This window comes from Gouania willdenowi, unplaced genomic scaffold (assembly GCF_900634775.1).
Source record: "Gouania willdenowi unplaced genomic scaffold, fGouWil2.1 scaffold_63_arrow_ctg1, whole genome shotgun sequence".
NCBI classification, from domain to species: Eukaryota; Metazoa; Chordata; class Actinopteri; order Blenniiformes; family Gobiesocidae; genus Gouania; species Gouania willdenowi.
In genome coordinates, this window is record NW_021145228.1 from 261,334 (window position 1) to 273,874 (window position 12,541).

At 38.3% G+C, this 12,541-nt stretch overlaps 1 protein-coding gene across 5 annotated transcripts in view; it reads right to left on the reverse strand.

Moving 5' to 3' along the window:
- Nucleotides 1–3,009: 3,009 nt before the first annotated feature.
- Nucleotides 3,010–12,541, reverse strand: part of LOC114460784 (peptidyl-prolyl cis-trans isomerase FKBP8-like) — a 28,349-nt gene continuing 18,817 nt past the window's right edge. The window contains exons 3-4 of one of the 5 annotated variants that reach the window (XM_028442671.1): nt 4,675–4,750; nt 3,010–4,050 (exon numbers count right to left, since the gene is read on the reverse strand). In XM_028442671.1, the coding sequence (XP_028298472.1) occupies nt 3,259–4,017 (759 nt within the window). In that variant the 5' untranslated portion in view covers nt 4,018–4,050; nt 4,675–4,750 and the 3' untranslated portion in view covers nt 3,010–3,258. Of the gene's footprint in view, nt 4,051–4,674; nt 4,870–8,144; nt 9,028–9,538; nt 10,136–12,541 lie in introns of those variants that run through there. The other 4 variants (XM_028442670.1, XM_028442673.1, XM_028442672.1 and 1 more) reach the window with 4 other exon arrangements.

Sequence of the window (12,541 nt, forward strand, 5' to 3'; positions counted from 1 at the left end):
ACATTACATCATTAAAAGCCACATTAAAAGTTCTACCATTTATATACGAGGCAAACCACTGTAGTACAGCACCGGAAAACCCCATTTCTGATTTGAGACGATGGATCAGTGTGTTGTGATCTACGGTGTCGAAAGCAGATGTTAAATCCAATAAAGTTAAAACTGTGTAGCGACCAGAATCAGCAGCCATCATCACGTCACTGGAAACCTTCACAAGGGCAGTTTCAGTGGAGTGGATCGACCTAAAACCAGATTGATATTTATCATAAAGATCATTATCTTCCATGATTGATGTTAGCTGCTTGGCTACCACTTTTTCCATCATTTTTGACATGAAGGGAAGCTTAGATATGGGCCGGTAGTTTATAGGCTGACCTGGATCAAGATTAGGCTTTTTGAGAATGGGATTTACTAGGGCGTGTTTAAAGTAGCTGGGGACTGTGCCGGATTTAAGTGAGAGGTTGATCAGTTTCACCAACCATGGACCGACTTCATCAAAAACATTTAAAAGCAGTGAGGTTGGAATAGTATCCACAGGGCTCGATGTGGGTTTCATTTTTCTCACTAGATCCTGAATATCCTGTAGGCTGACAGGAGAGAAGGAGGACCATGTGCTGACGGGAGCTACAGAAGTGCACAAGCTGACCAAAGGAGTCGTGATACTGGCCCTAATATCTTCTACTTTATTTACAAAGAAGTTTAAAAACATGTTACAATCATCCCTTGTGTGTACAGGGACATGGGACGGTGGGGGTGTAACAAGATGTTCAATAGTGTTGAACAAGACTCTGGGGTTTCTCTTATTTTGTAGAACAAGGTTAGTGAAATAAGTAGAGCGGGCGCGCTTTATTATTTCATTTAGCTCCATTATCTTTTCCTTAAGATGGAGTCGATGCACTTCCAGTTTAGTTGTTTTCCACAACCGTTCCACTTTCCGACAGCTTCTTTTGAAGTTAAAAATGGTTTCATTCATCCATGGACAAGGTTTTTTATGAGTGCTAACAACGTTTTTAGCTGGTGCTACTGTGTCTAACAGAGTCAGACAGTGATTATTAAAGTTAGCCATAAAAGAGTCAACATCATCACAGCTAGCGAAGGAAGTTGGGTCAAAGGAGGCAGAAAACCCACTGAAAGCTGCTTCATTTAGGATGCGTCGCTGTTTTTTCACATTGGAAGGGATTTTAGTCAGAGTGAGTGACAGGTTAAACAAAATACAGCAGTGGTCACTTAACTGTAAATCATTTATGCTTAATTTGTCTATTTTTAAACCAAAAGAAAAAACTAAATCTAAAGTATGACCTTTGGTGTGTGTTGGACCTGACACATGTTGTACAAAGTTAAAAGAGTCCATAAGAGTCATCAACTCAGTGGCCATAGGACATGTGGAGTTATCAACATGGAGGTTAAAATCTCCAAGGATTAAAACACTCTCAAGTGTTATAATAGATGACATGAACTCAGAGAACTCATCTAAAAATATACGAGCAGGACCAGGCGGTCGGTACAGTAAAACACAGTGAAAAGCGTGTTCGTTTCCAACCTTGCACATCTGGAGCTCGAAGGAATTGAACGCGTTCGTGTCCAACAGTCTGCAGCTGAATGTGTCCCGGAAAACGAGCGCCAATCCTCCTCCGCGACGCGTGATCCGTGGGGTTCCAAACACAGAACAGTCTGCAGGGCGCAGCTCATTTAAGTGAACGTACTCGTTCTCCCGTTGCCATGTCTCTGTGATGAACATCAGGTCCAACCCGCGGGACATGAAAAGATCTTTCAGGATGTGCGCTTTATTTGCCAGCGATCTGGCGTTTTGTAATCCAAGGCGCAGCGACACTTCCGTGTTGGCCCGTGGAGAGTCGCGCTGCAGCGGGCGAAGGCAACCATAATCCACGGCACGGTGTCTGGGAAGGCGCCGGTGAAGCGGCGCTACGATCGGCAGATGACGCAGGCCGGTGATCGGACGCACGGGAGCCACAGGCTGAATCCACCGTAATCCATTTGACAGCGGGTGTCCCGGAGCAGTCCCAGGACAAGACCTCCTGTACGCCTTCACCTTCACCAGGAGTCCAGCGCGTCTGCCCCGCCTCTTGGCACGCTTCCTACGCGGGACAGGTGCACGCAGCAGGTAAGCAGGCACCGAGGCCAAGTGTGGAGGAAGTCTGGAGGTTTGATCCTCAGGGCAGCTCAGACGTACCTCATGTGTATGATTTAGGTCCATTAGTGCCTGACGATCGTATGTCAATACTGTTGCATCGATGTTTTGGCACAAAAGAGCGATCAGGACACAGACAAACAGAAGTTCCAGCAGAGCTGGCAGCAAAAAGCTAATATTGAACCTTCTATAGAGTAGCACATTTTATAATAAATACAATGTTATTTAACAGAACAATCCACTCCTGTCCTCATATGTGTCCTTTAGCCATAACATAACATTATTGTAAGAATGGCCTCATGGGTAGCCTTAAAAAGTAGTCCAAGGTTCCAAAAATGCAGTCAAGTGTATTTATTTACAGTGAAAAAAAGTGCATCAGTATTTCTGTTTTCACAACATTTCATATGAAAAGTGTGTGTTCACATTGTTATGTCTAAGGTGGGCCCATAATAGAAATATAAGGTTTCATTAGCCAGGACAGAAATGAAGCTGTTAATAGGGGTTGGTCAGTGACAATTCATATAAGCAAATAGTACGGTATAGTGGCTTCTTTGATGGAAATATTTGTATTGATTGATCATTTATTTTTTCCTTCAAAAGTCAGTTTTAGTCAAGTTATTGACATTTTCTTAGAAGTATTAATTTTAGATCAAAGCTCCACAAATGGCATTACACAGTGAAGGATCTGATAAAAGCACTTTGGTGTTTGGTTTGCTCACAGGTTCCAGTCAGTTTTGATTTCTGGTTATTGTTCACTGGTATTAAATGTTGTAAGAATTGTGTTACAATAAATATCATTTTAGACAATGTTGATATTTTTGTTTTCTTTCCACATTAATAAACACATTTGGATAATGTTCTTAAACAACTGATTATTTTCATTTTTCTTTATTTTTGAATATTAATTCTCATTTGTTCCTCTACAAAATGCATCTTGTAACTGTAGAGGATGATGACATCATTTGTCACACATACATAGCAGAGAACAGAGAGTGACAGTGAGGAGGTCATAAACTGATTAATATTTTCACCCTCATGGACCACATGGTCAGAATGCTCTGCCAGATGTGCTCCAGTGTTTAAGTCGTGTCGTTACTACAGTTCTTGAATCACTTTCTAGCATAGATGGCCACAGACAGAGCGATGCCACCAATGGCTACTGCAGTGGCACCAAGCAGCCACTTCCAGCTCAAACCCCATGCTGACTTGGCCTGATGTTTGTGGGTGCTGGACGGGTTCTCCAACATCTTCTCATCCATGGCCTGATGTTTGTGGGTGCTGGACGGGTTCTCCAACATCTTCTCATCCATGGCCTGATGTTTGTGGGTGCTGGACGGGTTCTCCAACATCTTCTCATCATCCTCACTGTGCTTCTTCATCATCGTGGAGACCTCATCGCGGATCGTGTTGTTGCGTGGCTTCAGGTCTCTGTGCTGATCAAGAACATTGCCTTGCTCCCTCTTGCAGGTGGCCAGATCAATCTTCTCAGTGGGGGGCAGCAGCTTCAGGCCTGGAGCATCAGTAGCTTCCAGGAGCATAATTTCCAACTCAACCACTGACAGAACCTGGAAGAGCGCCTTCTCTCCCATTCCCATGAGTCGCACCGCCACATCCAGTGCCTGGAACACTTCCCCGTCTCCCACAGTGAACGACAACTCCTCCTCGCTGACCAGCTTCTTAAACACCTCATTCCTCAGACGTGTTATTAGATGAATCTTCACAATCTGTCCAAGTTGCAGCCTACTGTCTCTTCCTCCTCCAGCCTGCAGCACCTTTTTCATTATCTCACCATTTCCAAGGATATCTAACCACCCAAGAGTTTCTCTCCTCATGAACTCATCCATGTCAATCATATTCCCACTCTCCATGACTGATGCACTGTCACTGCTTTGGTAAACAACCTGAAACACAAGAAAACATATTATAAGTAGATTACCATTATTAGCTGCAGCTTCTGAGCAGGGTTGGAGTCAGTAATACTTGTAATCATGCAATTGATAATTAATTACAAAGATGGTGTAGTTGTAAATGTAATTGTAATTTTAAAAACCTGTTGCTGTCATAATCTCATTAAATTCTAGTTGAGTTCAGATAATTTACTTTGTAATTGTAATTGCCTTTAAAATTCTATAAAAAAGTCAATCATTTAATGCTAAACTGGTGAACATGTTCTCCACATATGTAGTTAAAATATTATTAAAATGTTTATATCAAGCTTTCCCACATTTTACCATTTTAAAAGTGTATTTTACAGCTGACTTAAGACCCGTTATCATATGAGATGCTAACAGAAAGCTAACACAAGAGAAAGGTTAACTTTTATTAGGTTATCTATTTCAGGTTCAGTATTTCTGATTAATTGTAAAGTAAATGTTAACGTACTGTAAGTGTAACTGAATTTTTGAGGCAAAAAATAAATAAATAATTGTGATTCAATTGTAATTGGAAAAAATGCTGGTCATTGTAATCATAATGCACTTGTTAGATTGTCCTGTGCCAAAAGATGGTAGCACCATGAGATTTACCGTTTAAGAGCAGCTGAGGGAAGGATGTTAATTCTGGGACGTATCAGTCTTTCTTTGAATCAGCGTTTCCTCGTCCCTACAGATGCAGACAATAGCCTTGATAGTTACTGACCCTCAAAGTAACACCACCAGTAATGTTACATACAGCACTAAGATAAGACTGTACAGTGAATAGTGAATGTGATCATGTCCCTCTGTCACACATTGATCCCAACCACCCACCCACCCACCCAACAACCACAGCATGGAAGGTCCAGTTGACAGAATGTTATATATGTCACTCACATGTACTACCCAAAACAATGTTTGACTGTTTGACCTACATAAAGATATTACATTAAAAAAGAAGAAAAACACTCATTTCCTTAATACTCTGTGTGTTATTTTCTCTAATGAAGCACGTTATTCATACATACTGTATATCTGTGTAGAGTCAAATGTGCTGATCAATCAATTCAACAATGTTGGCCCCAAATGAAGTGAAGCAAAGCAGATGAGAAAGTGTTTTATTTCTATTAACAACAGGCTGAGAGGAAACTTTGGTCCATGTGTAACACAGCAGTGATGGTTACAGCATTCATCCTCTGCTTCAGTGGATCAATCACATCTGAAATGAAAAAACTACAAAGACACACATTTATTTTATTTTATTTCTAGAATTATCTTTTGATAATGTTTGTTGTTGTGAGGATTAGGACACAATGTGACAAGATGTGTCAGCTCAGATATTTTTATAATGCGTTTTATTTTATGTAGATTAAATTTGTGAAAGTGAAAACATAGAATACAGTTATTTAAGTTTGTTTTGTGTGTGGTGTTATGATTTGAAAAATATTAATTACAACATTTTAAAAATACATTTTAATCTTTTTTTATCATAAATTATTAGACATTTCAGAGGACTCCATTTTAATTCCAGGTGACCCCACATGGGGTCACGACCCCAAGGTTAAAAAACACTGCATTACATTATAGTGTACAGGAGAAGGGGGTACATGGCCTCAGGTTAAATGTTTGAAGGGGTACGGACTGTGAAAAGTTTAGGAACCACTGCATTAGAACAATTGTTTACAGGAATTTAGTGAACAAATGAAGGAAAACATATTTATTTTTTATTTTTTTTACTGACTACAATTCTCCATCATATTATATCATTGTCCATCAATAAAACAGAAGTTGTACCATTAGTAATTACTCCTCTAATAAATGTGTAAATGTAGAACAGTGTCTTCCTCTTTGTGGAACACAGAGTTGTTGTGTCCTTAAGTCCCTATTCTCCACTATTGGGTGGTGTTTTCACTGGTAATATTACAAGTAAATAGAACTAGTGGGGATTACACACTGCTATCAGGGTAGCTGATACCTCACTGTCACATTATTTATCTTATTTATTTTTTATTACTGTAATGTGTCTGTATCTAATCCTTATTTTTAACAGCCTTTTACTTCATTATGTACTTTTAAAACATTTATTCTTTCTTTCTTCTTGTTCAACATTTATCCTTTTTATTTGTAATATTTGTTGAGCGGCTGTAACGTAAGTAATTTCCCCCTGGGATAAATAAAGGACTTCTGATTCTGGTTAATATTATTACCTGTGACGATGTTATTTGAGATATTTACAATCCTGTTAAAACTAGTCAGAACTAAATTTTAAACTTTTTACTTATATGTTAAAATTTCTGGAAGACTATTTTATTCTAATATTTATTATATGTCAGATATATATGTAAATCAATTAGCAAATCAATTGCTAAAGATGAATAAATTAAGGCAAAACTAAATTACATTGGGTGTTACACTGAGCCAAACAGTGGTGCTTATGTTAAAATAACTAGTTATTTATTATAATAAAGACAACAATATTAATTCGTAGGCTAGTGTTTGATACATTTATAATGTCTACTGAATACAGAAAAAGATGATTTACATGGTAAACACTGTTTTCAGTTCATTAAAGATAAGAACAATAGATTTTAAGTGTTTTAAGACAAACTAACATCAACTACTGCACAAAACAAGACATAAACACAAGCTCACTGGGGACATCTACTGGTGAGATTTAGAGATATAACTTTAGTTGGAAGTTGTACAACTATTTAACAGTTTTAGTTAAGATGTGTAAATTCAGTTTTTTTTTTAAATTATTTTTTTGCATTGTTTGCACAAGTAAATTGTTATATTTGTGTACATGTTTATTTTTCATGAATCATTAAGCGTTACATTTAAGATAAAACAATATAACCTTTATTTGTTCCACAAAAAGGAAATTAACAGTGTTTCAGCAGCAGTAGATAAATAAACAGGGTAATAAACAATAGGAGATATTTACACACACATGGTCCTGTACACACTACAGTGAGAAAGACGAAAGATAATGGTGCATGAAGAAACATTACACAATAAAATATGTAATTCTTAAATTGTCTTTTTCTAATATGTTTATCTAAAGTCTAAGTTTAGTTTTTTTATTTCTAATTTTTGAAGGTGAGTACAAACATGACAACACTATAATGTACATTATAGTGAATTATTTCCCTTTTTAAAAAAGCTGCATTTATTACACTTTGATCAACATATTTCAATCAATATTACTGTTTTTTATTTTCTAAAAGTTCTTACATAAGTATCTTCTGTTATTATTTTTATTTGTATTTTTTTCTGCCCTTTTGAAATGTCCAGTTTGCAAACAGAACAAATAAAGATACTTGATGGTAGACTACATTAACTGTCACTTTTAATCTTAAAATACAAATTAATACAAGAGCACATCTTAAACAAATACATAACAATTATAATGTAGTTTATAATGTAAAATTAAAAACACATTTTTCTGATATGTTACAGTGAGAAAAACACAGTTAGAGGATGTGGACACCTCTCACTTACACAGGTATAATAATCTTATTATTATCCTGCTGTGTGAGTGTGTGTGACCCAGACTTTGTGTTGGCAGCAGGTTGTGAGTTTGAGTCCAGCTCACAGCAAGGAGCACGTCTGGTGACTCTGTTAAAATACACCATAAATATCTATATAGAGGTACAGGTGACACTGTCTATGATATTTCACTATTGCTTTTTGCATCTTTTCCTTTGTGTGAGGGAGTGTAAAAATTGTCCCCTGCCTTTGTGCAGCTAGCGCTCTACCATTTGAGCTAATTCCCCTCTCACTGAGAGGATTGGGAGTTGATGAAGTAGGTGAGTGTAGCTGCTCAACAGAACAAGAGTATTTAGTTACTTTGAAGGAGTAAACCAGGAACGCTGGTCAACACAGTGAAACTGTTCTTCCTGATGGACAAGCTTTTCCTACATGTTGGTGGATTCTGAAGAGAATTCTTCTTCTTCTAATCGTCAAATCATCTTCTTACAGAACATTCTAAGAACTGTTTATAATCTATTAGAAAAACCTTTTTACTGTGTTTTTCTTTCTAAAAGATGTTTGTGTTCTTTGTGGTTATCATGACCTCTGACCTTTGTGATCATCCATCCATCAACTTTCTTCCGCTTAATCAGGGGCCGGGTCGCGGAGGCAGCAGTCTCAGCAGAGATGCCCAGACCTTCCGATCCACGCACACCTCATCCAGCCATTCTGGTGGAACCCCGAGGCGACACCAGGCCAGCTCAGAGACATAGGTCCCTCCAGCGTGCCCGGGGTCTTCCACGAGGCCTCTTCCCAATAGGACATGCCTGAAACACCTCCCGAGGGAGGCGACCAGGAGGCATCCGCAACAGATGCCCGAGCCACTCAGCTGGCTCTGTTCGACATGAAGGAGCAGCTACTCTACTCCGAGCTCCTCATCCTATCTCGAAGGGTGCGCCCAGCCGCCCTACGAAGGAAACTCATTTCGGCCTCTCTCTCTTCCTGTACCCTTTTAATTCTTAAAACTTACAGTTTATTCCTCCTGTAGAAAGTAAACACAAAAAATAAGCATTAATACAAGAAACAATATTACAATAAACTAAAGATTTGGTGCAGATAGCTTCCCTCCAGAAAAACAAACCATTAGACATATTACTGCATACACTTTTTTAATACTTTTTGTGTTTGAAAGAGAGTAGGAAGTGTAAATGTATTAGCCTCACCCCTTTTTCTACATTACAGTAGCAAATAATACATTTTCAGCATCCTGTCATCAGACCATTGCTGCTGTTAATAAATTAATTGTCTCATCTTTATGATTTTGATTAAATAAACGTTTTAAATTACCTGATATTTGTACTCTTTCAGTGATGATTAAAATGAAGAAAATCACAGTGTAAAAAAACAATGAGCACTGGAATCAATGTGTCACATTTATTTCATTTAAAACACTGAACAACAAACTTTGGTAACAATAAACAGTCTAACATACCAACAGGCAGCAGCAACATAAATCAAACATTAAACTATGGTCACAATAGAAAAGACAACTAAACAATAACAATTTCCTGAACTGTTGGTGTCCATTTTCCAGCTGACAGCAGGTTTATGTTGGAATCCTGTGCAGCCTGATCTCTGGGTTCTTCAGTCCAACACTGGAACCAGAAGGTGTCGTCACCATCCGTGTGTCGCTGGGATCTGAAGATGATTCCTGCTCCATGTCTCCATCCACACAGTAATGAGATTGGAGAACAGATGAAGTGCTGAAGGTCTTCCCACACTCATCACATCTGAAAACATTCTTCTCATGAACTCGTTGGTGTCGATTGAGGTGAGATTTGCTCTTGTAAGATTTTCCACATGCGTCACATTTATGAGGTCTTTCTGATGAGTGGCTGATTTGGTGACATTTTAACTGTTGATATGTTGTAAAAACTTTGTCACACTGGTCACAGGGACACACTTCATGTCCAGTGTGAGATCTCAGGTGTTCAGTGAGGGTTTGTTTGTGTTTATATATTTTCCCACAGTGGTCACAGCGATACAACTCTGCTCTGGAGTGAGTCTTCATGTGCAGCGTTAAATGTGATTTTTGTGCAAAAGTCTTGTCACACTGTTCACATCTGTGAGCTTTGATTCCACGATGAATGAGGACATGTCGACTGAGATTTCCAAATTTACTAAAAGTCTTCCCACATTCATCACACGGGTGCGGTTTCTCTCTACTGTGAACTACCTGATGGAGTTTGAGGCTCCACTTTAAAGCAAAATCTTTTCCACACTGGTCACATTCAAACTTCTTAACTCCAGTATGAACGACTCGGTGACTTGTTAAGGTAAAACTGTTGGTAAAAGTCTTTCCACACTCATCACAGCTGAATGGCTTTGATTCAGAATGTATTCTTTGATGTCTAGTGAGGGATGATTTAACGCTAAAGGCCTTCCCACACTGGTCACATGTATGTTTAGCTTTAACTCCAGCTTGGCTCTGCTGTTGAACTCTTTGCTCTGAAGTTTTTCTCTTAGATTTGTTTCTTTGTTGTGGCTGAGCTTTGTTGTCCTGAGAGCGTTGAGGTGTCACTTTGTTCTGGCTTCCAGAGTCCTGTAGAATAGTTAGAGATTAAACACAGAGAAGGAACCAAACAAACATTTGTTTCTAAATGTGTTCCTAGAAAGAACAGTGGCTGTTAAAGATGGATCAGACATAGCATTAGGCTTCAGTAGGAGATCAACTTCAATAGAACATCCACATGGACGTCAGGAACCAAAGTTTACCAGCAGAACATTGAACAAAGCATCACTGCCTCCACAGCTCAGTGGCAGGATGGACATTAGCACTTGTCTCTTATCAAATTAAGCTTATTTACATCTTATTAAATAATGAGGAGAAAATATGAGAAGCTCAGATTGGTTTGTTGAAAAGGAGCAAACAGACAAGTTGTGCTTTAAATGGTAACCTGTCTAACTGATGACCTCCTTCTGATTGTGTTGCTAGTTGCTGCTTGTAACTGTAGCTGTTCATTTGATGTCTAAATAAACTCTGCACTATGAGCTCAGAAATAAGTCTTTTCACAATAAGAGTCAGACTAGTGTTGTGTATGAGATAAGCTCAGTTAAAGGCAGTAACAGAGGCTAACGCTGCTAAAAAGTCAGATCAGTGATGTCACACACAGTGAGAACAAGTTGATCTGAACTGGTTCTAGAGCCACAAATGGAAACAATAAAGTCTAACAACAACATGTGATTCTTGGAGGATCTTCTTATTCACACACTGCATTATTAAAGAATATGTGTAAAAGATGACATTTCTTATCAGGGCTCATCATGTTATGGCTGATCTGTTGTTGTACTTCCTGTCTGTGTCATTGAGCAGTTGGAGGTCACATGTTCCACCAGAAGTCCAGCTGATGTTCAGCTTTAAAGGTATCCTTCAGACCTTTCTGCAGACTCGTCTCTAATCATCGGAGGTGACTTCAATCTGGCGCTCAACACATCATTGGACAGATCTAGTAAGTGCTCAAATACAAAACCATCTCGATCTGCTAAAGTATTAATGGATTACATGGAAGATCTTGGAATAGGAGATGTATGGAGACTGAATAACCCAACTAAAAAAGAATATACCTTCTTCTCCCCTGTGCATAATTCCTTCTCCCGAATTGACTTTTTTCTTTCAAATAATTCCATCGTACATAAGATGTCCTCTAAAATACATCCTATAATTATTAGCGATCATGCCCCAATATCCCTCACCCTGCAGTGTGACTATAATCAGAAAGTATCCTCTCTATGGCGCTTTAACACTTCATTACTTAATGACAGTAAATTTGAAAAAATTATAAGAAAAGAATGGGAGGACTTTCTATTGACAAACGACTCCCCGGAAATATCACCGTCCTTACTCTGGGAAACTGGCAAGGCTGTCATTAGAGGGAAGATTATATCATACTCTTCTTTTAAGAAAAAACAGGAACAGATAGCAGAAAAAACACTTGAAGAAAAGATCAAAAAACTTACGGAAGAATACGCAGCTAACCCTTCTGAACTTTTATGGGAAAAACTCCAAAATACAAAACTTAATCTGAATATCATCTTATCTAAAAAAACCGACTTCATTTTGCAACAATTACGATACAAAAACTTTGACTACAATAATAAATCAGGCAAATATTTAGCAAATCAGCTCAAACATAATAAAGAAAATTCCTTTATAGCAGCAATTTCTGATAACGCAGGTCAAACTTTAAACTTACCTCAGGACATTAATAACATCTTTCATGATTATTATCAAAACTTATACTCATCAAATTTAAACCCTGACCCTGAAGATATTAAAACCTTTCTTAATAAACTAAACCTACCACAGCTCACTATAGATCAGAAAACCACCTTAGACTCACCATTAACCTTACAAGAATTACAAAATGCTTTAGATAGCATGTCAACAGGCAAAGCACCAGGTCCAGATGGGTTCCCTGCTGAATTCCTTAAACATTTCTGGTCAATGCTGGCTCCACTATTTTTCAGAGTAGTAACAGAGATCAAAAATAAAGGGCATGTAGGAGGTCACATGAATACAGCGAACATTAAATTGTTACTTAAACCAGACAAAAACCCCATATTACCCTCAAGCTATCGTCCCATCTCACTTATTAACACAGACTTAAAAATTATTTCCAAAGCACTCACATCTAGGTTAGAGAAAGTAGTACAGTCAATTATACACCAAGACCAGACAGGTTTTATTAAAAATAGACACTCCACAGACAATGTGAGAAGACTGTTTAATGTGATCAACATGGCACAGAACTCTAAAAAGAAAACAATAATCTTGTCACTCGATGCAGAAAAAGCATTTGATAGAGTAAACTGGTCATTCCTCCTAACTGTCCTTGGCAAATTTGGCTTCGGAGAATCATTCATACAATGGATCTCCACCCTGTACAATAAACCTAAGGCCTCAGTAACCACAAACAAAATAACATCCCAAAGCTTCACACTGCAGAGG